This window comes from Pezoporus wallicus, unplaced genomic scaffold, assembly GCF_028554395.1.
Source record: "Pezoporus wallicus isolate ANWC-B61680 ecotype Strahan unplaced genomic scaffold, APGP_CSIRO_Pwel_v1 contig_5552, whole genome shotgun sequence".
In the NCBI taxonomy this organism is placed as follows: Eukaryota; Metazoa; Chordata; class Aves; order Psittaciformes; family Psittacidae; genus Pezoporus; species Pezoporus wallicus.
This window is the reverse complement of record NW_026640754.1, coordinates 2237103-2260326: the sequence shown is the minus strand read 5'-3', so window position 1 is coordinate 2260326 and position 23224 is coordinate 2237103. Positions and strand designations below refer to the sequence as shown.

The 23224-nt window shown below is 39.0% G+C and overlaps 1 protein-coding gene across 19 annotated transcripts in view; it reads right to left on the bottom strand.

The window, feature by feature from the left end:
• Positions 1-23186, bottom strand: part of PCM1 (pericentriolar material 1) — a 44236-nt gene extending 21050 nt beyond the window's left edge. For 8 of the 19 annotated variants that reach the window (XM_057420411.1, XM_057420403.1, XM_057420408.1 and 5 more), the window contains exons 1-17: positions 22953-23186; positions 18752-18870; positions 17944-18189; positions 16528-16800; positions 15826-15996; positions 15537-15653; positions 14110-14298; positions 11981-12158; positions 7390-7499; positions 6787-7003; positions 5377-5575; positions 4921-5097; positions 4024-4181; positions 3583-3797; positions 1901-2052; positions 1693-1819; positions 859-993 (exon numbers count right to left, since the gene is read on the bottom strand). In XM_057420411.1, the coding sequence (XP_057276394.1) occupies positions 859-993; positions 1693-1819; positions 1901-2052; positions 3583-3797; positions 4024-4181; positions 4921-5097; positions 5377-5575; positions 6787-7003; positions 7390-7499; positions 11981-12158; positions 14110-14298; positions 15537-15653; positions 15826-15996; positions 16528-16800; positions 17944-18189; positions 18752-18847 (2760 nt within the window). In that variant the 5' untranslated portion in view covers positions 18848-18870; positions 22953-23186. Of the gene's footprint in view, positions 1-858; positions 994-1692; positions 1820-1900; positions 2053-3582; positions 3798-4023; positions 4182-4920; positions 5098-5370; positions 5576-6786; positions 7004-7389; positions 7500-11980; positions 12159-14109; positions 14299-15536; positions 15654-15825; positions 15997-16527; positions 16801-17943; positions 18190-18751; positions 18871-22316; positions 22336-22952 lie in introns of those variants that run through there. The other 11 variants (XM_057420413.1, XM_057420418.1, XM_057420422.1 and 8 more) reach the window with 7 other exon arrangements.
• Between the last annotated feature and the right edge of the window lie 38 nt (positions 23187-23224).

The following is a 23224-nucleotide window of genomic DNA, read 5'->3' as shown; positions in this document are numbered from 1 at the left end:
CTGAAAACAACTGGACTAGTTGGTCGCGCTGGAGCCAAGACATTTTCCAATAAAAATCCACACGTATTTTGATGATAACACAACCTGTTTGTAGAGTGGTAGCAATTGCAGAAGCACATTCACTTTAGAGACAATTTCTTTTTAGCAGGAAGAATTCACAGCCCTTTTATTTAGTGAAGAGAGACAATTTGCCCTATAGTACTTGGAAGATGCCAAAGTTCTGAAATTCTCATCTTGTAGAAGGAAAATCTGGCTTTCAATGATAACTATACCGGCATAGACCAATCAGCCTCACGTAAACTGTTAAAGGAGAATTTGCAAGAATGCTGATGCAACTCATAGAGAAAGTCTATTAAAAAAAGGTATTTTTCTGATACTTGTTTCTGATGCCTCGTCTAACCAGAAAAAACTTCACATCACATATCCCTTTACCCCTACAAATAGTATCATAATTTTCAGAAAGATTGAGTAATATCCAGATCATTATTTAAGACATAATTTTTTGTAAAAGGGGAAGGAATATGCATGGCAGATAGACTACATTTCAAAAAATGCCATAATTTTCTTCATGGATGACTTGACTGTGGTATACACTTTCAAATGCCCACAGTATAAATTCAAACTTCATTCAAGTTCAAATTCATATTTGGCAACAACTGCTATATTTGGGAAAAAGATCTCCTGTCAGTTCAGGCCAGTATTTACTTCTTTCCAGAAATGAAACAAAAAAGTTATACACACTTTGTTAAAATGGCTACTACTCCACTCCCTAGGCCACATACTTAGTGCATCCAAGTTATCTCAAACTTCTTCCTTTTTCAACCCTTTTTAAATCATAAAGTATCAAGCATGAAATACCTCATTGCCTAGTGGTACGGATTCATCAAATTCAAGCAAAGGCTTGCCAGCTGTACTCCACTCATTCATGGCTGGAGTTGAGGTTGCTAGTAAAGTCTGCCTATTTGCTGGGTAGTTACCCAAACCAGCTGTCAACTGAAAGAGAAAGCGAAGTTAAAAAATAAAACAGCTTTCTAAAACTTAACTGCTATTAAAACCCAACATAGTTCAGGCTTTATGAGGTAGGAGAATTGGTAGTCAGTGAAAAGGGATTTTCAAATCAAGGCTAAATACTTATCTCAGAACTTAGCTAGGAATAAACAAAAATTATTTTTATGTAATATAATATTATATAATGCTGTAGATGCACAGTATTGATAACTTACTGCTCACTTCATAGAAAAAAAGTCTGTCTTTAAAGAGTATGAGAAACAATACAGCACTGTCCAGTTAAGCCGGAATACAATATAATGTTGATCATGTTTACAAGACATAATACTGTTTCAAAATACCAGGCCCTGAAAATAACTACTAAAAGGATTGAAGATGCAGTGACTAGCAGGTATGTCAGGCTAAAAGTAAGGTAGAAGGTTATCTATCTTTTAAGACTTTACATTAAGGCATTTCACTACAGTTAAATTGGAGTTTGATGCAGCAATCACTGAGCAAAAGCCTACAGTGGAATGAAATAAACACAGCTCTTCTCTAGGCTTAGAAGCCCAGCTGCATACAATAGACATGCACTGCCAATTTTAACGTTTTTTTTCCAATTTTTATAGTGAAAAATGGTGTGAAAGATACTTTATGTTTTGTTGCTCAACAGCTTAAGAGAGAAAAGAAATACATTCTACCTACTTGAAGGTCAGGACAAGCTTTCTGTAACAGTTGAATTTTTTCTTGAATTTCGATCAGTTTTCTTCTTTCTTCTTGTAACTGCTTAAGCTCCCGTTGCTGCTGAAGTTTAGCTTCATAAAACTTCTGTCTGTGTAAATAAGTTAACTGCATATTACTCAGCAAGAAGTTGCCTAAAGCATGATTCCACTCTGCTTTGACAAAGACATACCTTGCTTTTTCATTTAGCCCTGCATCTTTTTGTAACTTGTTGGTGCTAGTTCGGACATTGTTTGGCTGTTGCTTTGTCTCTTCCATCTCACCCAACAAGTCACCAATATTAGATGCATTTGCAATTGTTGCTTGAGGTTCTGGATCATCATTCTGAAAGAATGTTAGAAAGGCAATTAGACTACTTTCACACTGATATGCAAAATATAACTGTTTTGTCAAGCTAGGTTTTAAAAACTAAACAGTCTGAATTGCTTTATCTTCAGTTCAGATCATAAATTGAGAAGTCATCCCCATCATGGAATCACAACTTTAAGATAAATTAATGAGAGAATTCAAAGTTATAAAGCTCATGCTACTGAGATTTCCACTATAAATGCAAGATAACTTGTCTCATTTGGGGAGCATAAGCCACTTGAATTTTATTTTATGGTTACAACTGAGTGGATAGAAACATGATTCTATGACTCTATGATTCTATGCAGGCATGTCAAGAACAAGAGGGGGAGGAGAAAAAAAGAAGAGGAGACTGAGGTGAAGAAGACTGCTTAATTACTATAGTCATGAAGTTAAAGATTACTAACAACAGTTTAAAATAAAACAACTACTCTTCAAAGTTAAATCTGAAATATTTTAGGAAATCTTCTACATGGTTTTCTATTCCACTTTTCATAATTTCTGTATTTTCAGTTCTCAAGTTAAATTGAAAATATTTAAACTGCAGCCACTGCTTGTTTTCCAACTTGATCATTCTTAATACAGAACCTGCTGAACAGGAGAGATCACCATCAGTGACAAAGTACGACAGAGCTATGCAGACCTACAGTACCATTACCAAGTACATACAGATACAAGCCTTGTAAATATGAAGAAAAGACTGAAGACATCATTAATTAGGTTATTTATTAAAGACGCTGCTGTAAAGTTAACATCCCTATAGTGATGACAAAAAATAACGATCCAGATGCTGAGAAATTTTTGGAAGCAGTATAATCTTGAAATAGTAATATTGCATTTATATTGTTGCTATTGTAAAACATTCTAATTAAGACTATTTAGAGTTCTCATATAAAACCCTTATGTTAGCATTCTGTAGGGACATTATATACGAGAATATATGGTTTAAGTAAGCATCACTAACTTAGCATGTGATACTCTAAATCAAAACCACTTTCAACTCATAAAACAAAACCAAAAAACCCTCACAAAACACACCACACTGAACACAAATCAAATTACCACAACGTGAACATGTTGCAACATCCAAAGATTGTAATCAAAACCAATTATTTTTCCTTACTGACTGAATGATATTGGAAAACCTAGATAAGATTCAAAACCGAAAACTGATGATTACTCATTATAAGCTTAAAAATAATGATCAACACTATTTCAATATTAGACTTCTTCGTTCATATTTTGTACTCCAGTGCTAAGTATTAAAGCCATTCTTCCATTAGGTTAGCATCCCTCAATAAAATCCCATATTTGAACTTCAAAAGTATCACCTTCAACTTCAGAAAAATCTCTTTTTCCTTTATCTCTAGTATCTCCTTTTCCCCAGCCTAAAAGTAAGCATTTTAAATGTTACACTAAGCAGAGTGGTTTTCCCTACTAAAAGCTATAAATTTTAAAAATAATTAATGCTACACTTCTGTGCAGAGATTTATGTTTATGAAATACCTGCACCATAGCAGCAAGGTTTTGTAGCTGTCTAAGTTTCTGTTTTGCAGCTATAAGCCTATTGATCTTCTGTTCAAATTCAGCGTCTCCAGCAGCATCACCCAGGCTGCTTCTGTGACTAGACATGGAATCTTCACTAGCTCTATCTTCTTCCACTTCATCATCTTCACCTTGGGGTACGTCAGTGTCTTTGCCATCCTCCCTATTATGACAGTCTGTAGGTGGGGAGAGGAGGAGACAAAACAGTACCAATTACATGTTATTGAACTTCTGAAGTTCACTGTAATTACTGGACATTAGAGAAGTATCAGCTTAATGATCAGACTCTTGAACATTTTGCTCAAAGTTCTCCCATGTTCTGCGCTGCTACCAGAATTATTTAAGACTTAAATAAGACTTAAAACAAAAGACTTAAAACTATCAGAAGATTTGAGAACATACCTAGAGCAGAAGACATTTTTAGAGTTCTTATATTAGCAGCAGATCGGTTATTTATTTCACAGTCTGTATTAAGATGCCTTCCATCTCTGTTATTAGTTCCACACTGTACATTGGAGCTGCAATTTACTTCACTCCAACTACTCACACCTTGAGGATTTCTAGGGTAAAAATACATTACTTGTGTTAACGTTTTAAGAACCAGCACCAATGGAATTTTATTTCTGCCACTTTATTAACTGGCTTTCACAGGAATGTGTCCTGAGGCATTCAAAAAAAAAAAAAAAAAAAATCAACAAAATCAACCCCATGAGTCTAGAAGCTTGGGATTTCTCAGTAATCCATCATTCCAATAGATTGTTTTTTAATTAAGCAATCAAAAGCTGCTATGAATTATCCCTGGCAGATCTAGAACAATACAAGAGGCTTTCAAGGTGTATGTCTATATTATAAAAGCTTTATATGATTCATAGCTAAATTAGTATTTGTTTTGCACAGTGAAGATCCTTGATGCATGCAGTTACCCTGTTAAGATTTCACCTCTAAATGCCTATGTAAAATGAAGTTTGTTTTTACTCTTGGTCTCTAGTCTAGTCCTGTTAACCCTCTAGTGGACTTCCATACACATAATTCAGTGCTTAAAACCAAAAGAATTCGATTTTGAAGTCTCTTACTGTGTTGAATATCCAATATAATCTATATTTGCCATACAAGTAAGATACCAAGAACAAGTTTATTATTAATTGTCTCTATAAGAAAGCTACTTCAAACTCAAAATTTTGAAAAGTTAATGTAATCACACGATTAAGTTATTTCTGTTTGACTGAAACAATGTATTTTTTTCAGGAAACCTGCAAGAACTTAGCTACAAAGATTTAGGATGACAAAAAATCTGACAACCTAATATTTGTAACAGGCTGTGGATCCCCATGTTCAGAATCACTTTCTGAGTCTTCTGTTTCTTCCTCTTCCTTAGTGTTTTCATTCACAGCATCTGTCATCATATCAGACGTTTGCTCATAGTAGTGAACTAACTCGCGTAACTCATTCAGCCTCTTACGAACCTCATTTAGTTTCCTAAGGAGAAAAAAAGAACATGCTATGTGTTTTGTTGTATTAAACACATCTGTGTAGAGTTGAAAAAGATATATATACTTTATAGTTCTTAAAGTTTACTGTCATTTTCCTAGCTGTAAAAACCTTCTACTTGAAGCTCTGAACATATTTTAACTGTCTTGGACATTTACTAAAATTAATTAAATTAAAATATTAAATGTTTTCTTAAGATAGAAATTACTGAAAATGTAACACTCAAAATGACAAAAGTACATTATGAAAAAATTAAAGAACTTTTACTGAAGCTTTTCTGTTGGATTTAGATTGTCATCCTCTTCACTCTCATTCTGAGAAACCAGGGAATCAGGAGGATAGGGAACAGATGCCAGGGTATTTGATTCACCATTGACAACAGTTACTATGCCTACAGGACCAGAAGCAGCTGAAGTTGTACTTCTTTGATCAGTACTCCTTTGAGGAGAACCTGAAGCAGGAAAAACTGCAGAAAAGAAATATAGCTCATAAGAACCAACTTAAAAAACCAACCTGCTTAACTGAATTACCTGATCAACATGCAAACCAGCAGTCAGTAACTTCTTTTCTTAGAAGAACAAAAGCTTTTGTCTTAAAGTTTCATAGCATGCAATTGCTACTAGGCAGAGAGTAATAAGTAAACTTAAACTGTAAACAAGATTTCAGTCAGTTCCTTTTAGCTTTATCACACTTCAGAAGTGGAAGCTTTCATGCTGTAAATCTGCCCAATGAGTTCTTCAAGGGTTTATTTATGGCTGAATTGCTTTTGCTTTGATATTTACATTTCAACAAGATAAAAAGAAAAATCCTTTCAATTTTTAACTCTGCTAAGCTCTTTTGTCCATATGCTGTAAATGCAGATTTAATGTTTGCTTTCTCCTAGCTACATGAAATCACACCCAAGTATGTTCATATTATATACATTAAGTATGTGCAGAAAGATGGGGGAATAGCAATGTAACTATTAAATCAATCTGCCCCTCTCCAGGAGCATGCTTCAAGTGGCTCATTTCTTTATGTTAACCAAAATATGCCATGATCACCACTACTGGACAAGCTTCACCACTACAAATATATTTCTAGAAACAGAAAGCAAGAATATCAAGTAGGCCCACATCAAGACTTCAAGGAGAAGAAAAAGCCATCTAAGGGACAGGCCAAAACTCTAAGCCCATTCAGACAGTTAAGTTCCTCTGGTATTGCCTATGATAGGAAGTGGAAGAGAAAGTCAACGGTAGACAAGCAAACCCCCTAATGCTATAGAGCTAACACCTGAAGTGCTGAGTACCTAAATACAGATTTATGATAAATAAATTTGCACTGTGATAAGAATACAGAAAGTTAAAGTTTACATGGTACGCTCCAGAACTGAAATGTGTCACAGACAAACCTTGAAGGAAAATAATCCCATCATCACATCCTCACATTAGTCAACTTTGATGTCACAAGCCAAACTGCTACTAGCAAAACCACCATCATTACATATAGAGCTCTCCACTATTACATGAGGAGCTCTCAATTAAGCCAGAAACTTACATAGCATTAAACCATTTACATAAGATTGCCCCAGCACAGCTTTATCACCTGCATTTCAATAACTAGTTGCAAGTTGAAAGACCATGTTACAAACATGCACACTGTTCTTGAACAGATGTGACTGTGCCTGTATTTACTTACAGGAGGAGTTGTTCAGATGTTGGTCACGAAGTGTATGAAGCTCTCCTAACAGCTTGTCCATTTTCTGCTTTTTACCCTGCAGCACTCGCATCTTGTTAAAAAGCTGTGCCTTCTCATCCAATAGGTGCTCAGACATTGAAGAGTTTCTGCTTTGTGAAATCTCTCTGGTAAGTGAAAGACTTTCTGCTTGCCTTCTATTGTCTGGCACAGATTGTGTCTAAAAAGAGGAATTTCATTTTATTCCGAATACTATGAGAAAAGCCAAATAAATTGTAAAAACCAAAAAGCCTCAATACCAGAACAGAGGGAAACTGATATCAAACACACTGTCATGACAGCCCAACTGGATATTGAGTCAATATATAATTATGCTACAATATAGAAACTACTTCTCTGGACTTTCACGGGAATCGGCACAACAGAAAGCATAGATCAGTCAGCTAATAAACTCTTAAGAACGTAAAGATGTTCAGCTTTGAAGTTCAGGAGAATCCCAATTACTCCATTAGCAAATGCACACAAATAAGCAAAACAAACATTTAAATGCTCAGTAAGAAAAAACAGACAATACAAAAGCTTGTGCAGTGTAATCCAAGGACTGACCTGAGAATCATGAAGTTGGTTGTGAAAGCGCTGAATTAAGTCGTTCAGTTCTTCATTCAGTTCTGATGTAAGGCTTACTCCTGAAACACTACCTGTAGTCTCTGTTACAACTGGGCATGCAGAAGGAGGAAAAAATGTAAATACTTTTCCACAGCAGTGAAATAAAGGCTATGTGTTACAACGTTTGGTTTAACAACATTGCCAATATACTCCACCTCTTAAAATACATCGATTATTTTTAATGGTATGTTCTTCCCACCAACTTTACTCTTGAAAGATTAAACCCCTAACAGAAATGCTAACCAACTTCACAGCTCCTTTGTGAAGAACCATAAAAAAGGACTTTATAAGTCTGTCCTGTGTTTTGCTAAAAAGGTCAGAGTAAAATCACAGAAGCATAGAATAGTTAGGGTTGGAAAGGACTTTAAGATGATCTAGTTCCAACCCCCCTGCCATGGGCAGGGACACCTCACACTAAACCATGCCACCCAAGGCTCTGTCCAATCTGGCCTTGATCACCACCAGGGACAGAGCATTCACAACTTCCCTGGGCAACCCATTCCAGTGCCTCACCACCCTCACAGTAAAGAATTTCTTCCTTATATCCAATCTAAACTTCCCCTGTTTAAGTTTGAACCAGTTACCCCTTGTCTTATCCCTACAGTTTCTAATGAAGAGTCCCTCTCCAGCATCCCTACAGGCCCCCTTCAGATACTGGAAGGCTGCTAGGAGGTTTCCACGCAGCCTTCTCTTCTCCAGGCTGAACAGCCCCGACCTTCTCAGCCTGTCTTCATATGGGAGGTGCTCCAGTCCCCTATCATCCTTGTGGCCCTTCTCTGGACTTGTTCCAACAGTTCCATGTCGTTTTTATGTTGAGGACACCAGAACTGCACACAATACTCCAAGTGAGGTCTCACAAGAGCAGAGTAGAGGGGTAGGATCACCTCCTTCGACCTGCTGGTCACGCTCCTTTTGTCACAGCCGAGGATACGGTTGGCTTTCTGGGCTGCAAGCACACACTGCCAGCTCACATTAAGTTTCTCATCAACCAACACCCCCAAGTCCTTCTGCACAGGGCTGCTGTTAATCTCTTCTCTGCCCAACCTGTACCTGTGCCTGGGATTGTTCTGACCCAGGTCTAGGGCCTTACACTTGTCATGGTTAAACTTCGTAAGGTTGGCATCAGCCCACCTTACAAGCGTGTCAAGGTCCCTCTGGATGGCATCCCTTCCCTCCAGCGTATCAACCGAACCACACAGCTTGGTGTCATTGGCAAGCTTGCTGAGGGAGCACTCAATCCCACTGTCCATGTCAGTGATAAAGATGTTGAACAAAACCGGTCCCAACACCAATCCCTGAGGGACACCACTCTTTACTGGTCTCCAGCTGGACACCCAGCCACTGCCCACAACTCTTAACGTGCAGCCATCCAGCCAGCTCTTTATCCACCAAGTGGTCCATCCATCAAATTGATGTCTCTCCAATTTAGAGACAAGGATGTCGTGTGGGACAGTGTCGAATGCTCTGTACAAGTTCAAGCAGATGTCAGCTGCTCTGCCCCTGTCCATCAGTTCTGTAGCCCCATCACAGAAGGCCACCAAATTGGTCAGGCACGATTTCCCCTTAGTGAAGCCATGCTGGCTGTCACCAAGCACCTTGCTGTTTTTCATGTGCCTCAGCATACTTTCCAGGAGAATCTGCTCCAAGATTTTGCTAGGCACAGAGGTGACACTGACTGGGCTGTAGTTCCCTTGGTCATCCATTTTCCCCTTCTAGAAAATGGGGGTTATATTACCCTTTTCCAAGTCTTTGGGAACTTCACCTGACTGCCATGATTTTTCAAATATGATGGACAGTGACTCAGCAACTTCATTTGCCAGCTCCTTCAGGACCCATGGATAGATTTCATCAGGTCCCATGGACTTGCACACATTCAGGTTCTTAAGACGGTCTCGAACCAGACCCTCTCCTACAGTCGGCCTAAGGTCTTCATTCTCACAGTCCCTGCATCTGCCTTCCAAGACTTGGGTGGTGTTGTCAGAGCATTTGCCAGTGAAGACTGAGGCAAAGAAGTCATTAAGAACCTCAGCCTTCTCCAAATCCAGGGTAGCCAGTTCTCCTGACAGCTTCCGGAGAGGGCCCACATTGTCCCTAGTCTGTCTTTTATTTGCAGTGTACCTACAGAATCCCTTCTTTTTATCTTTCACATCCCTAGCAGAGTTTAATTCTGCTCTGGGCCTTAGCTTTCCTAACCTAGTCCCTAGCTTGGTGGAAAACATCCCTGTAAAATGAAAACCACAAACTTGTCTAGGCTTGATGGAAAAATTTTGTTTGTTAGAAACAAACTGTTCTGACTTAGTATAGCCAAACTAAGAACAGTGCATGTAATTTTACTCCCTTAAAATAAATTAACAAGACACCAAGCTTTCATCTTGGTATAAGTTGTAATCTTTATGGATGCAAACAGATTCTTGGGGATCTGTCCTTTAAAAAGCTTTATGAGAGGAATACATTAAAATGAAAGCTCTTCCCCCCATCCGTGAAAGCTCAGTTCAAACAGTACTAAGATACAGGACAGGCAGTTGAGAGATCAAAAGAAACTCCTTCTGCACATATGAACCAACATGTAAGATTTTTCTGATGAGAAAAATCAAGCACAAATATTAATTATTTTTCACACAGATCATTACTTTATTTACCCGTACAATGAAGTTTTACTATTTTTAAATTTAAAAACACTTATTTTACCCTATGTTGAGTTTGAATCTTTACATTTGCTACCCTACAGTTCTGGCACATAACACAAACAGCAATAAAACACTGTTAGTAAGAGTGACATAAGTGGAAATGTGAAACACAAACATCATCATAGAATCCTACACTCAAATCTAGAGTTTTCCTAACTAGTTCTACCTTCTTTTCTATACTGTACCAAATCGAAGACAGGAGAAAAAGCAGAAAGAGGAGCTCATGAGAGCTAGGAACCTTAAAGAGAGGCTTTCTGTAAAATGTAAAAATCAGTGCTTACATTTCTACAAATTAAGCTATTCAAAATAGAAAACCTAACTGTGATAGAAACTTCTATCCCATATACCCTCTAATGAAGCCTAACAGCAAGTTTTATGGGGAAAAATCATGAAAGAACAACACAGAAGGAGCCAGAACTTGCTCAGTGCAAAAACGTCATTCTCTATGACTGCACACACTGTAGAACACTTCCAAAGAAAACTGAACAGGATTTAAGGAGAAGTGGGAGCAGGACAAGTTTCCAAGAAAAAAAAAAATTATACATGCACAAATCAAGGACAACTGTCTACCTTTTAAGACTGAACTCTTGAGAAAACAACTGCTGACAACCTTGATCAAAAGAAGTCTCTGTCCAAACCATACTTTTTTAAAAGTTCAGAACACATGGAAATGAATCAGAAGATGGCTTTTAAACTGAAGGTTATAACATAATGGTGCTGCTCTAGTATCAGAACCATGCCTGTAATTTACATGCCACAGAATTTCAGAGTTCTGGTTTCATATTTATTTATGAAACTGCCGTAGCAACTTCCTCCTTTCCTTTATTAGACAAACCATTAGTCTACTAAGGTCAACTGCCAGGTAACCAGCAACAAAAAAAGCACGAAAAGGCAAACAAAACCTGAAACTACCAACTCCTATAGCCATAAAGAGGGAGAGAACACACTGTATTCCATTCCTCCTTCCTCCCTCCCCTCACCCCTTCTTTCCTTCAAAGGCCTAGTACACTGATGGAGATAAGAGACTTCAAATCTGATGTGACAGACCAATTCTTAGAGGAAAACCCTGCACTTTTAGGATTTTATAAAAGCAAACCACAGAAATTGGCTGTGTGTTTTTTAACTGACACATAACCTAACAATGTGTCGTGGTTTAAACTCAGTCAGCCAGAGTCTCTCTCTCACTCCCCCCTTTCCTCCCCCCACTCTGGGAGGGATGGGTAGGAGAATTGAAAGCATGTAACTCCCATGGGCTGAGATAAGAACAACCCAGTAACTAAGGTATAACACAAACCACTACTGCTACCACCAATAATAATAATGGTAAGGGAAATAACAAGGGAAGAGAATACAACTGCTCACCACCCGCCGACCGATACCCAGCCCGACCGAGCTGTGATCTAACCCTTCCGGGTAACTGCCCCCAGTTTATATACGGGGCATGATGTGCTGTGGTATGGAATACCTCTTTGTTAGTTTGGGTCAGGTGTCTGTCTCTGCTTCCTCCCGGCTTCCCCTCCTCCCTGGCAGAGCATGAGACTCAGAAAGTCCTTGGTCAGACTAAACATTACTAAGCAGCAATTAAAAACATCAGTGTTATCAGCGCTGCTCCCAGGCTGAAAGTCAAAAACACAGCACTGCACCAGCTACTAAGGAGAAAAATGACTGCTACTGCTGAGCCCAGGACACAATGTTACACTGTCAACTCTTTTCAAAAATAGAAGCCTTGCAGTAAATTTTGCGGTAAGTGCATTAAAAAGGACTTATTAACATGTAATCCATAATTCCAGCTTTAGTCAATCAGCATGCTAACATGCTATCAAAACCTCCATCATTCCACATACCAGAATCATCCATGACAGCAATTGCTTGCTCTGCTTTATGCTGCAGAGCAAGGAGAGCTGCCTGTCTTCCTTGAAGAGCCTTCAACTGCTCTTGCTGTTGTAGCATCCTTTGCAGTAAATCATGCTGCTTCTTCAAGTTTTCCAATTCTTCTTCAGCTTCTTGCTGAGGATCTCTGGCCTGCAAGATATGGAAGAACATTAGCATAACCATGACAATTTCTTTGTTGAGTATTAGTGACAGAACCGCCAAAACAAGCAGAAATTTAATAGAATCAAACAGGCTGGTTAATGTAAAAAGGTGAAAATGAAACAGCTCCACCTTTCCAGTTGTCCTTTTCAGACTTAAAATCTTAGACATCCAAGAGGGAGAAGCCTGTATCACCAACGCACGCTTATCACTCCTAGGGTTAAGTTTTCTTTAGAAATCCAGTCAGCTGCCCTAATATGTCCCAAAGACTAACTTAAGTATCCTCCTGACTTTTGAATTATTAAAGAGGACATTAAGCTATAAGACTGGTAAGGATAAGAATGCTAAGGCATAGTACCATGGAGTTACATGTAACACGGGATCTAGTTGGTTTACTGGCCCAAAATCACTAACTTTTCAACAGAACATTTTGGGTGGGCAGTTACTCTTCTTTAATGTGTAACATTCAGTTTCATATGCAGTATTTACGCCACAGATACTACAACAGGCCGTATTTATGTAAACCAATTTCAAAACAAAAACAGGTTTTGTTTCTGCTCTAGCACAGAACCTTCTATGCCGTACTTTCAAACGCATGGAAATGCAATCTGAATGAATGAAAGCATGTTGAGCAGTTAAAAATAAACGAAAACTAAGTTACTTTCTTCAGTCTACTTTAATTAAAAGCTGGAGATTTATCTCAAAACTTTTATTCATAGAATCATAGAATAGTTAGGGTTGGAAAGGACCTTAAGATCATCTAGTTTCAACCCCCCTGCCATGGGCACGGACACCTCACACTAAACCATGCCACCCAAGGCTCTGTCCAACCTGGCCTTGAACACAGCCAGGGATGGAGCATTCACAACCTAACTGGGCAACCCATTCCAGTGCCTCACCACCCTCACAGTAAAGAACTTCTTCCTTGTATCTAACCTATACTTTCCCTGTTCAAGTTTTAACCCATTACCCCTTGTCCTACCACTACAGCTCCTAATGAAGAGTCCCTCCCCAGCATCCCTATAGGCCCCCTTCAGATACTGGAAGGCTGCTATGAGGTCTCCACGCAGCCTTCTCTTCTCCAGGCTGAACAGCCCCAACTTTCTCAGCCTGTTTTCATACGGGAGTTGCTCCAACCCCCTTATCATCCTGGTAGCCCTCCTCTGGACTTGCTCCATCACCTCCATGACCTTTTTATGTTTGGGACATCAGAACTGCACACAATACTCCAAGTGAGGTCTCATGAGAGCAGAGTAGAGGGGGCAGGATCAAACTTAGCTCTACATTTAGACTAAGGCTGACAAAACATGTAAGCCTTCTATTTTAAGAAATAAAAAAAAATTAAAAAAAGAATTGAACTCAGACTTTTTTTTTTTTTAAATCAGAGACAAAGCATAGGAAAGCTGGTAACAGATAACGATCTTAAGTTTTAGACTCCAAGTCTTCTTCCTTCCAACCTATCATTTATATAAACAGCTATACAAGAATATCTGTGGAACAAATTACAGCTACTCTTCTACAATTTATTTTCTGTATACGTTATTGGCTTAAATTTGCTTTGGCAAACTACTGGTGTAAACATGACAACTGTCTGAAAGTCACATTTACAGTATGTTTTCCCAGAAAGAGAATAGCAAAACTGGAAGGATCTTTTACAGAAAATCAGAAAACCTGCTGTATGTATGTAGTACTTTCTCTGTCAATGTGGACACTTCAGAAAAGAAGGTTGTCAAACATCTCTAAGTAAAAACTAACAACTCTAGGCAAACAAATTAATTCAACAAAGAGACAGCTGGATACAGGTAAGCAGGCCAATGGGAACATTCACTAAGTAACAAATACACTCGAAATAGGTAGCAAGGGGAGGGGAAAAAAAAAAAAAGAAACAAGAAGAACAGCATGTAAAACCCTAGAGAGGCTAAAATAGTATTTTGAAGTGTACCTTTGAAGGCAATCCATGTTCTTGGCTATTAATCCTACAAGGCCATATTTCCCTGTCATTCAGAGCAGCTCTGTCACTTTTCCCTTTAGGGCTTGCTGTAACATCAATGTCTGTAACCTGTTCTTGTGAAGCTGAATTCCCTAGTTTGTCCTCAATGCGGGGCCGAATGCTCAAACTAAAAGATACCTCCTTTATTAAATAGTTTAGTAGGTTAGACTTTGAAAAGGTGCTCCAACTTAGCATACAGTTTTAAGTTACAAATCTACACACTTGTATCTTGTCAAATAATGATAACTAATATAAAATCTACTAAAGAGCAAAGACATTTTTATTCATTCTTAGAATTTCTGTAACAATCAGGCTTCATATAGCAATCGGCCTTTTATGTCCAGAAATAATCTGTATGTAATATATTCAAGCTCCATCTAAAGAGAAATTTGATGCAAAATGAAGAGCCAAACATAAACTAAACCCCATTTTGCAAAGATGAAGAAAAATGCAAATTTACATGCATGCTACTTAAAAACTCTACTGGGCTTTGCATTTTTCAGTTTTTGGGTTTTTTTCTTAAGCTAAAAGTACATTTTCCAAATCTACCAACTTATTTATTTAAAGGGATAGAAAGAGTTCGTACAAAGCTAAAAATAACTACAAAAAGTTCTTAACATTTTAACAGCTGTTATACTTCCAAGCACGTAAATTCTCTTCATCTGAAGAACATTCAGTGTACTAATGGGACAAAAGAGTACCAGCTCTCTAGTACTTTTCCTCAGTATAGTAGGATTGGAAGATGTAAAACATAAGTTATTATTAAAGTGCTGTTGTATCTACTATAAGCATTGCATACCACATTAATATAAAAGCTTTTATAAATAGAAGGGAAGATTGTGTATCTCAGAAGTTTAGAACACATTTCCTAGAAGGTGCTCATCTCTCAAAAAAAAAATAAGTGAAGCTGCTGCATTAGGGCAATACTTTTATCATATCCCTATAAAGATGCCTGAGCAATAGCCCACTAATGACTCATTTCTAACCCTCTCCTCACCCAACACCAGCAAGTTTTCCCCACTAACAGAAACAAACTCATAGATCAATTATTGTACACAGAAATATCCTTCCTACATCAATCCAGTGCATGGTCTGCTGATGTACACATTTAATGTTTCATTCTACTTCAAAGAAAGACTAAGGATTTTATTTTTTTTTAATAATTAAGATATAGCGTTGTTGTGACAAAATAATTAACTTTTCCCCCATATTAAATAAAACATTAAAATAGCCACACATGCATGAACACCTTCTGAAGAAGTGCTTGGGGATCTAGTATTTTTCATTGAACTGCAGATTATGAAACTATAATAGCAATCATGACAAAACCAAAACAAACTCTTCATTTCTAGCACCTTAATTACTAAAAGGCAGCTTACCGTGGTATCTGAAGCCTCAGACTGCACATCAATGTTTATCGATGTGCTCTCACCTACAGAACCAGATCCCACAGCTGAATCTATAGTCCGAACATCATCCTCCTCATTTTCTCTAGCCTGAAATATTTCATTGGCATAAATCAAAAACTATGTAAGGGGGCAGTAAAAATGAATTAGGGAAGGTACTACGTATCAAAACCAACACCCCAGCAGCACCATCAAAACATCAATGGTCAATTCCTCAAAAGCTTACAGTGCAGAAACAAATATATTACATTCTCAAACTTACAAGCATCTTTTGCAAAAATTTCAGATAGGATTTCTCCTGCTCTTTAAGGTGATCTATAAGGTGTGATAAACGCTCAACATTGGCCGATCTTTCATTTTTCTCTACAAGATCATCCCGCATGGAGCTGGCCTTAGCAATATAGTCGCGAATTTGAACTAGTCTGCTCACAATCTGTAAAGACACTAAAGTTACTGAATGTATTCAGCTACAGCTTTAACGTAGTTAATGCGCAAGACATGGTGATAGTAATAGCAAAGTAGTAATTACAAGGAGTGACATAAAATCCTATAAGCACTCTTCTGCCGAGCGGTTAAAATAAACAGCTTTCATAAGGGTAGATTTATGCATGCATGAAGCTGCAAGACTGAAGCACAGGGCTTCTTGTCAACATAAGCTAAAACAGAATTGAGCACATTAACGTAGGAAAATATTAAACTGTGAGACTATTTTCTGAAACTGTATAAAAGAGAACCAATCTCTAAGATGAAAATACTGCTTCTGTTACAAACAAGGAAATTTCTAAAGAACAGTACATGATTAAGTCTGGTTTCATGTTTTCCTCAAGTTGCCTTTTAGAATCAGATAAGTATTTTCAATGAAGTTACACTTTTTTGAAATTTAGAAAAATGACTGGAAAGTAACAAGGGAATTAAAACCTTTCTAACAGTCAATATTCTGTAAACATTCAAGGAAAGTAAATACCTGGCTACTATCCATAGCTGTTTCTTCCCTTCCATCTTCTTGAGCAGAGACTTGGCAATTTTGCAAGAAATCCTTGCTTAGCGCAGCTCCAAACAACTCTTTACATTGCACTGATACCCCACTTTCCTTTTTTTGGGAACCTGAGGCAGGATCTTTGCTTTTGTTAGTGTTTATTTGCAGTGACAGGAAGTTGAATGGCTTTTTATTTTCATTAAGTTGACGTTTGTTGTTAGCAGCCGTTGCCCTGCCTTGAGAATCACTTCCAATGCTTCGCTATAAACAAACAAAATAAAAGAACACCTGCTTTAATCCTTTAATTTTCTCTCCCATGTATTCTGAATACTGATTAGTTTCACTGCTTGGATTACCAGTTCTGCTGTATTATTAGACTGATTTTAAAGTTACCTTATTAGTCACAGATTAGCCAAAAACTAGCTACAGACACTGCCAGCGATTTTTGCCACATAGCTTTCAGAAAGCAAGCGCACCCTCCCAGAACAGCTGAGAAGCAAAATGGTTCTAAAGTTCCTCAGAGCTTAGTTCCTCATCCTTGCTGTGGCCTCCACCTTTACTATAGCAAAAGGCATCCTACTTCACCAGGTACATTGGAGAGAATAACAATAATAAAAGAGCTACATATTCACTTGAAGATTATGATAACTCATAACTTCAACTTTTCTTTACAAACTTCTGAATAATAACTTGATGCTGTAACATACATTTGGGGAGGAAGTTATGCCCAGTTTTCATATTCTAAGTCAAGGCAACGAATCACATTTCAAAAGAACCTTCACAACCCAAACGAGTTAACAACAAACTTTGACAAAAATGAACAAGCCTCTATTCTGAAACTGTTAGCACAAATTTATTCCTTGTCAAAGAATTAACCCCTTATACTTTTCATCATTTTGGACAAAGGAAGGATAAATGTGCCATATTCCCAAAATACTTACGGCTCAAGAATTCATGCCATACATTTCAATACAGTACCCTGAGGAGCAGTTTGTAATAATACTCTTTTGCTTAATCCACAAGAATAACAAAGTTGAGAAACACAAACTGGTAGTTTAAGAACAGACTTTCAAAACAAGGTAACAAGTATTTCTGAGTGGCAAACAATTATGACGAGTAAGAAATACAAACTGGAGGACACAGGAATTTGTTAATAATTGAGTAGAAGAAAGCGAAGGCAGCTAGCACACCCTCAAGGACAGGAAAGGATGGTCCTAAACTTTCCATATGTTTCTCAAGTTCAAAACTAGAATTTTGACTTGATTTCCATGATGACTATGAACATGTTTTTACCTCAATCCTTTATGAAAGCTTTCTTTATTCATCTGTCAAATTATTAAGAGATAGCTGAATAAATCTAGTAGTCACATTTATAGTGGCAGCTAGCATTCTATTCACACAAACCTGATCCAGATCACTGAAGTTTATTCTCTGTTTAAGCCTTTCCAGCTCAGCCTGCTCTGGAACAGACATCTGGGTCATGTATCGAGCATGAGGAAAACTATGAGGAGTTCTGGTTTTCCGGCGTCCCATTCCAGGTGTGGATTCTGGAGATATATCATTAGTAAGCCTTGTTTCAGCTTCCCCACCAAGCTTTTTCTTGTTTTTTTCTGAAGATCTGTTTGCTTTCTTCTGTTGACTTCCCCAGTCCTTAAGGGGAAGCAGAGGGCACAGAAAAAAAAAAAAGTCCTATTTGTTATCCAGATTGATTAAAAAGTAAATGTTTCAATTCAGCGAAAGAGAGCTTACTTCCATTTTAGAAGTTAAAAAGCAATAAAAAACATGCACTAAGTTTTCTAAAGCAAATGTCACGTTACAAAATACGATTTTCTCCACTGCATACATGCTTGACAGGAAATTTTAAACCCATTTCATCCCAGAATGTATTATATTAATTTCAAATGAAGCTAAAATTCTATTATTCTTCTTTGTTGAAGACTCTTCAGCAGTTTACACCTTTTAGAGTTTTCACTTTCATGACACCTACAATGCTTTTGTGTCTAGCTACTTTATTTATTCAAAACACTTCACATAACCTCTGAACTGCACTTACTGCTTGCTTACATCTACCTTATTTTTACAGGGTTTGCTACCTGTAAAGCTCTCCTGACAAGGCTTTGAGTTTTGCTTTGTTACCTTCCACTAACAGTATCTACCTGGAAATTTTAGTGTACAGCATAAAATGGCAACTGAAAGATAAGATTAATTGTACCGTATTGTTCAGGCGGTCATCAAGGCTCTCATTGCTCCAGCTAGGCAAGTCCTGATCATTCATGCCTTCTTCAAAGGGACCACCTCCTGTTGCCATGACAAGCAATCACTAAAAAGAATCTAAAAGAAACAGTTGAAAAAAAAAAAAAAGTGCTGTATTAAAATCAGTTTGTGTAGAACATTTGAAAGATTCATAATCTAACCATTACACAATAATAAAATGCAAACACAAGGCTATTTTAGAAAACAGACCTCCTGTTTGCTAAAAATGTAACAGTAAGAACAACAGATATTGGCACTAAAAATTAAACAAGTAGTTGTGGATTGGTTCCGCTGACGATTTTGTTTTTGAAATCTCTGTTCTTAGAATGTGTTTTGATTTTTTTTTTGGGCTCTCAAATTTCCTCACTGTAAAACACATTACACAGTGCTTGGAAAGACTGCTTTGGGATTGCTAAAGCCTGCACCTTCTATTCAATACAGGGAGTCTGGAGACCTAGGATGTCTAACTTCTGCATTTATGTCAATACCAGTATGTTGAAAGCAGGGCTGTGAAGAGGATACATGACACAATACAGAGAAAATACACATCAATAAAAGGATTTTTACCTTCTTCACTATAGGTTAAGTTATTTAAGCAGTGAATGCTGTGCCACTTACATCACAATTTCTAGTAAAACCAAAGAAGATAATTTAGTTTTCCTAGAGCTTTGATGCTCTCTAATAGTGTCATTCTGTGCAGTATAAAACAATCTGTATGTTAACAGTCTTTTTTTCCACTTCTAGTTTTGACTTTAGTAATGGAAAAATTGCTAAAGCTGAAAGATCAGAAATCAAGTATTTCTTTATAGCAGAAAAATTAACCTGTTCAAAAAGGTGAAGAATACATAACTGCATATACTCTCAGGCTGCAATAAAAACCCTTGTTGCCTACGTGCTTCTCACACAGTTTCACTGCACAAAGCTCCAAACCTTTCCTTTGTAACAGCTATAAAGTTCACTTACAGACGTGGAAGAAGAAGAGTCTTGCAGAGAATTACTTTTCCAGCTGGTTTTAACTGCTACATTAGGACATGATCCTAGCTTCATCTTTATATGGGCAGGGAAGAATTAAAAGGGACAACTTATTTCTAAACATTTTACTACAACCTATCTACTATTAATTTTCATGCAGTACAGGTGAAAAAGTCATCTAAAGCTCCAGACTCAAGTTTAAGAAGTATCTAAATAAATGATTTTTTTAATAATCAGTTCCAGGGGAGGTTTGGGGGAAGGCAATAAATACTGAACTAAGTTTAAGAACTGTAGTAGTATACCTTACACCTGTCTGTCTTAGGTATATTATTCCAAGAAAAACCATACAGTACAGCCCTCTCAGCACTTGCACAAAGCAGTATTTTTATGCAAACACAGCCTACTACTATACCATTAAGGAAACAGGATCTACAAGGTATGCTCATTATGTCTGGACCCAAGTCACACAAACACAGTTCAGAGTAATTCAGCTTCTGCATATCGCAATCAGAATCATAACACAGGTCTAATGAGAAGCCTGCTACTTTGGGAACTGGGATACCTGTGCCCTACTGTCTTTGCATATTCATCCATATTCCCTTCCTCATCTCAACAGAAGTGTCCACTACACCATGCATTCGCAGGGTACCATCTGTAAACTAGCTAGCCAGCAAGTAAAACCAACATTAAATATCACATGAATTCTCAGCTGGCTAAGCTCCCTGATCTAGCTAACCTTATGACTATATAAGAATGATTTGCAGGCTCAAGGAAGGCAAATAAAAGCGATATCATCAGGAGGAGCGAAACCCAGACAGGCCAAGTGTAAAACCACACCTTTTGTGTAACTTTCACCCAGGTGAACTGTCAGATTTACTTACAAAATAAGGACACTACGCCTTTCACATTTTCTTTGTTTTCAATTAGAAGCAGAAGCATCCTATGAGAAATTGACAGGGAAGCTCTCTTGCCAACTCAAAGTAAATTGGACAAGCATTCAAAACAAAGGCATAGTCATCAGTTTAGTTTCTTTTAGAAAGCAGCTATGTTTTGTAAGAACTTACTTCAGTTACAGATAACTGTTCAGCCTTGTAGATGTCCAAGACCCAGCATTTCAACTGGCACTCTAAGCTGACCTATGCCACCAAGCATAATGAGTTCATCTCCACAAGATTAGAGGCCATCTGGGTTCACAGTCCAATTCAGTAAGCTGTTTTCTCATCATCATGTTATATAATTCCACTAGAACAGTAGCAAAGAAGTTTTTCCCTACCTTCTACTGTAAAAAAAAGATGCAGCAGTATTCATCTTTACAGAATACAAGCAACTGTTCACATTTATTTAATGTAAAACTTTCACAAAAGTTATCTTCAACTATCTTTGCTGTAGGAGTCTCTAATTACCTCTGAGGTAAATTCACTGCCACAGATGGAACACTCAAAAAGGACGCTAGGCATATACTAATAGAGCTCAAAAATAATAGTATCCTGATTACTTACAGCACGCAGATTTAGACGCGTTCTAACAGAACCATGCCTTTCCAGACAGAAGTTTCTAAACATTCATATTGAATTTTCCAAATGAGTTGTATTCAAGTGAACTTAAGATCAGAGAGCTATGCTGATACTTTACTCCTCCAAGTCAGAAAACACAAAGAGCTACAGACAGATTTTTTCTTAGTGATGGAACTCTTCCACACAAAGCTGTGGTTTTCACCTCCCCACATGTCACCAATTTGTATTTTTGCTAATTTTTCATTTTACCAGCTATTTCCAGAAATCGTCTTATAAAAGCTTTGGTATCCTCTCATTACACTATTTCGGCATGCAGCAATCTCAGCTTCCTGCACATTATAGTATCTGTAGAAAAGCTCTAATTTGAGCATGCGCATACTGCCTTACAAGTCCCCTTACTGGGGGCTTGAAGAAACAAACCGGAAAACTTTAACGTGTATTTTCTGTTGAAAAAGATTTTCAAGTGTATTTTCTATAGAAATAGTTTCAGAAAACATGCAAGGTTACAGTAAAAAAAATACAAGACTGTAGCCAAAACATATTTTGTATATGTAATAGTAATATGCAAACTGCTCAGAAATTTCACATGATAACAAAAACAAAGACAGGTATTTTAAAAGGCGCTTTTTTTTTTTTTCCTACAGTGGAGTTGGTTTTGACATTTTTTTTCTATGGCATTCAAGAGAACTGCCAGAGCTCTGAAGATCACTTAATCCTACACACAGAAACTTCTGAAAATTAAAACTTAAATGGAAAACACAGTGTTGTAGGAAGCCATCATAAAGCCATAAAGCCTGAAAATGGCATCGAATATTTCTCCAGTTTAGCTTCTGAAGGCATACGCTCCTCACCGAGCACTAACTTCGCATTAACTCATTACACAGCTACAGAGTATGGCCAACTCCACAGCATAATCAAACAGGAGCAGGCAAAGGCGCAAGCCCTCTCTGGGGGCACCAGGCAGCCCTCACACGAGCATCGAGCTCGGAGAACGGAATACTTCAACACCAGGCCCAAAGGAAGGACGCCCACCACTACCACCAGCTTGCGGAGCCGAGGCCGCGCCGCTTCACCCCGGCGCCCCGCAGGCTCCCGTCCCGACCCGCTTCACCTCCGCGGCCTGGCAGGTTTCTCCGCTGCCAACGGCGCCGGCACAGGGGAGCGATGATCCTCGGCGGCTCCGCGGGCCGAGCGGCTGCGTGAGGCGGTACGAGCGCTCCGCGGGCCGAGCGCTCAGGGGGCGCGCACGAAGCCCGCTCTCTCACGGCGCCAAAACAAACGCCGGGCACTACGAATCCGGCTCTGCGCAAAGCGCCTCAGGCGAAAGCGCGGCTGTTCCCCCTGCCCCGCCGGCGTCTCCTTGGAGAGCGACTAACGCACGGAGCCACGGCGCGGAGAGACGCGAACCACCCGACCCACAAGGCCTCCCTGGGCCTGCTGGCCCCGCGCCCCCCTTTCCGGATCCCCCTCCCCGCCACTTTAGGCAGCGAGCCCAATCCTTGTCTCCCCGCCGGCCGGGTGCCCACGTACGCGGTGCCGCAGGAGAGCCAAGGCCAGGCAGCGCCGGGCGGACCCGCGCCCCCACAGAGGCGGTCCCCGCCTCTCCCCGCGCTCCGCTGCCAGCCAGAAAAGGTGGCCAACCCGTCGCGCAAAGGGGAGGAGAGGGCAGCTTACCCCGCGGCGGAAGGGAGGTCACCCAGGCCTGGCTTCTTCTCCACCGCCGTTCCGTACCCGTAGGGCCCGGGGTGCCCGGCTGAGCGTTTCGCGTTCCGCCAACGGAGAAGAGCGGCAGCCTGGCTTCGCGCAACGCCAAGGCACAGCGCTGGCTGGCAGACGAACTCAGAGCCCGGCCTCCTCTGTCACCTCCGCCATCTTGACCGCCACTCCACTAGGAGCGCAGAGACAACCCCCAGCCGACAGGCTCCTACCGTTACCTAGTAACCCCA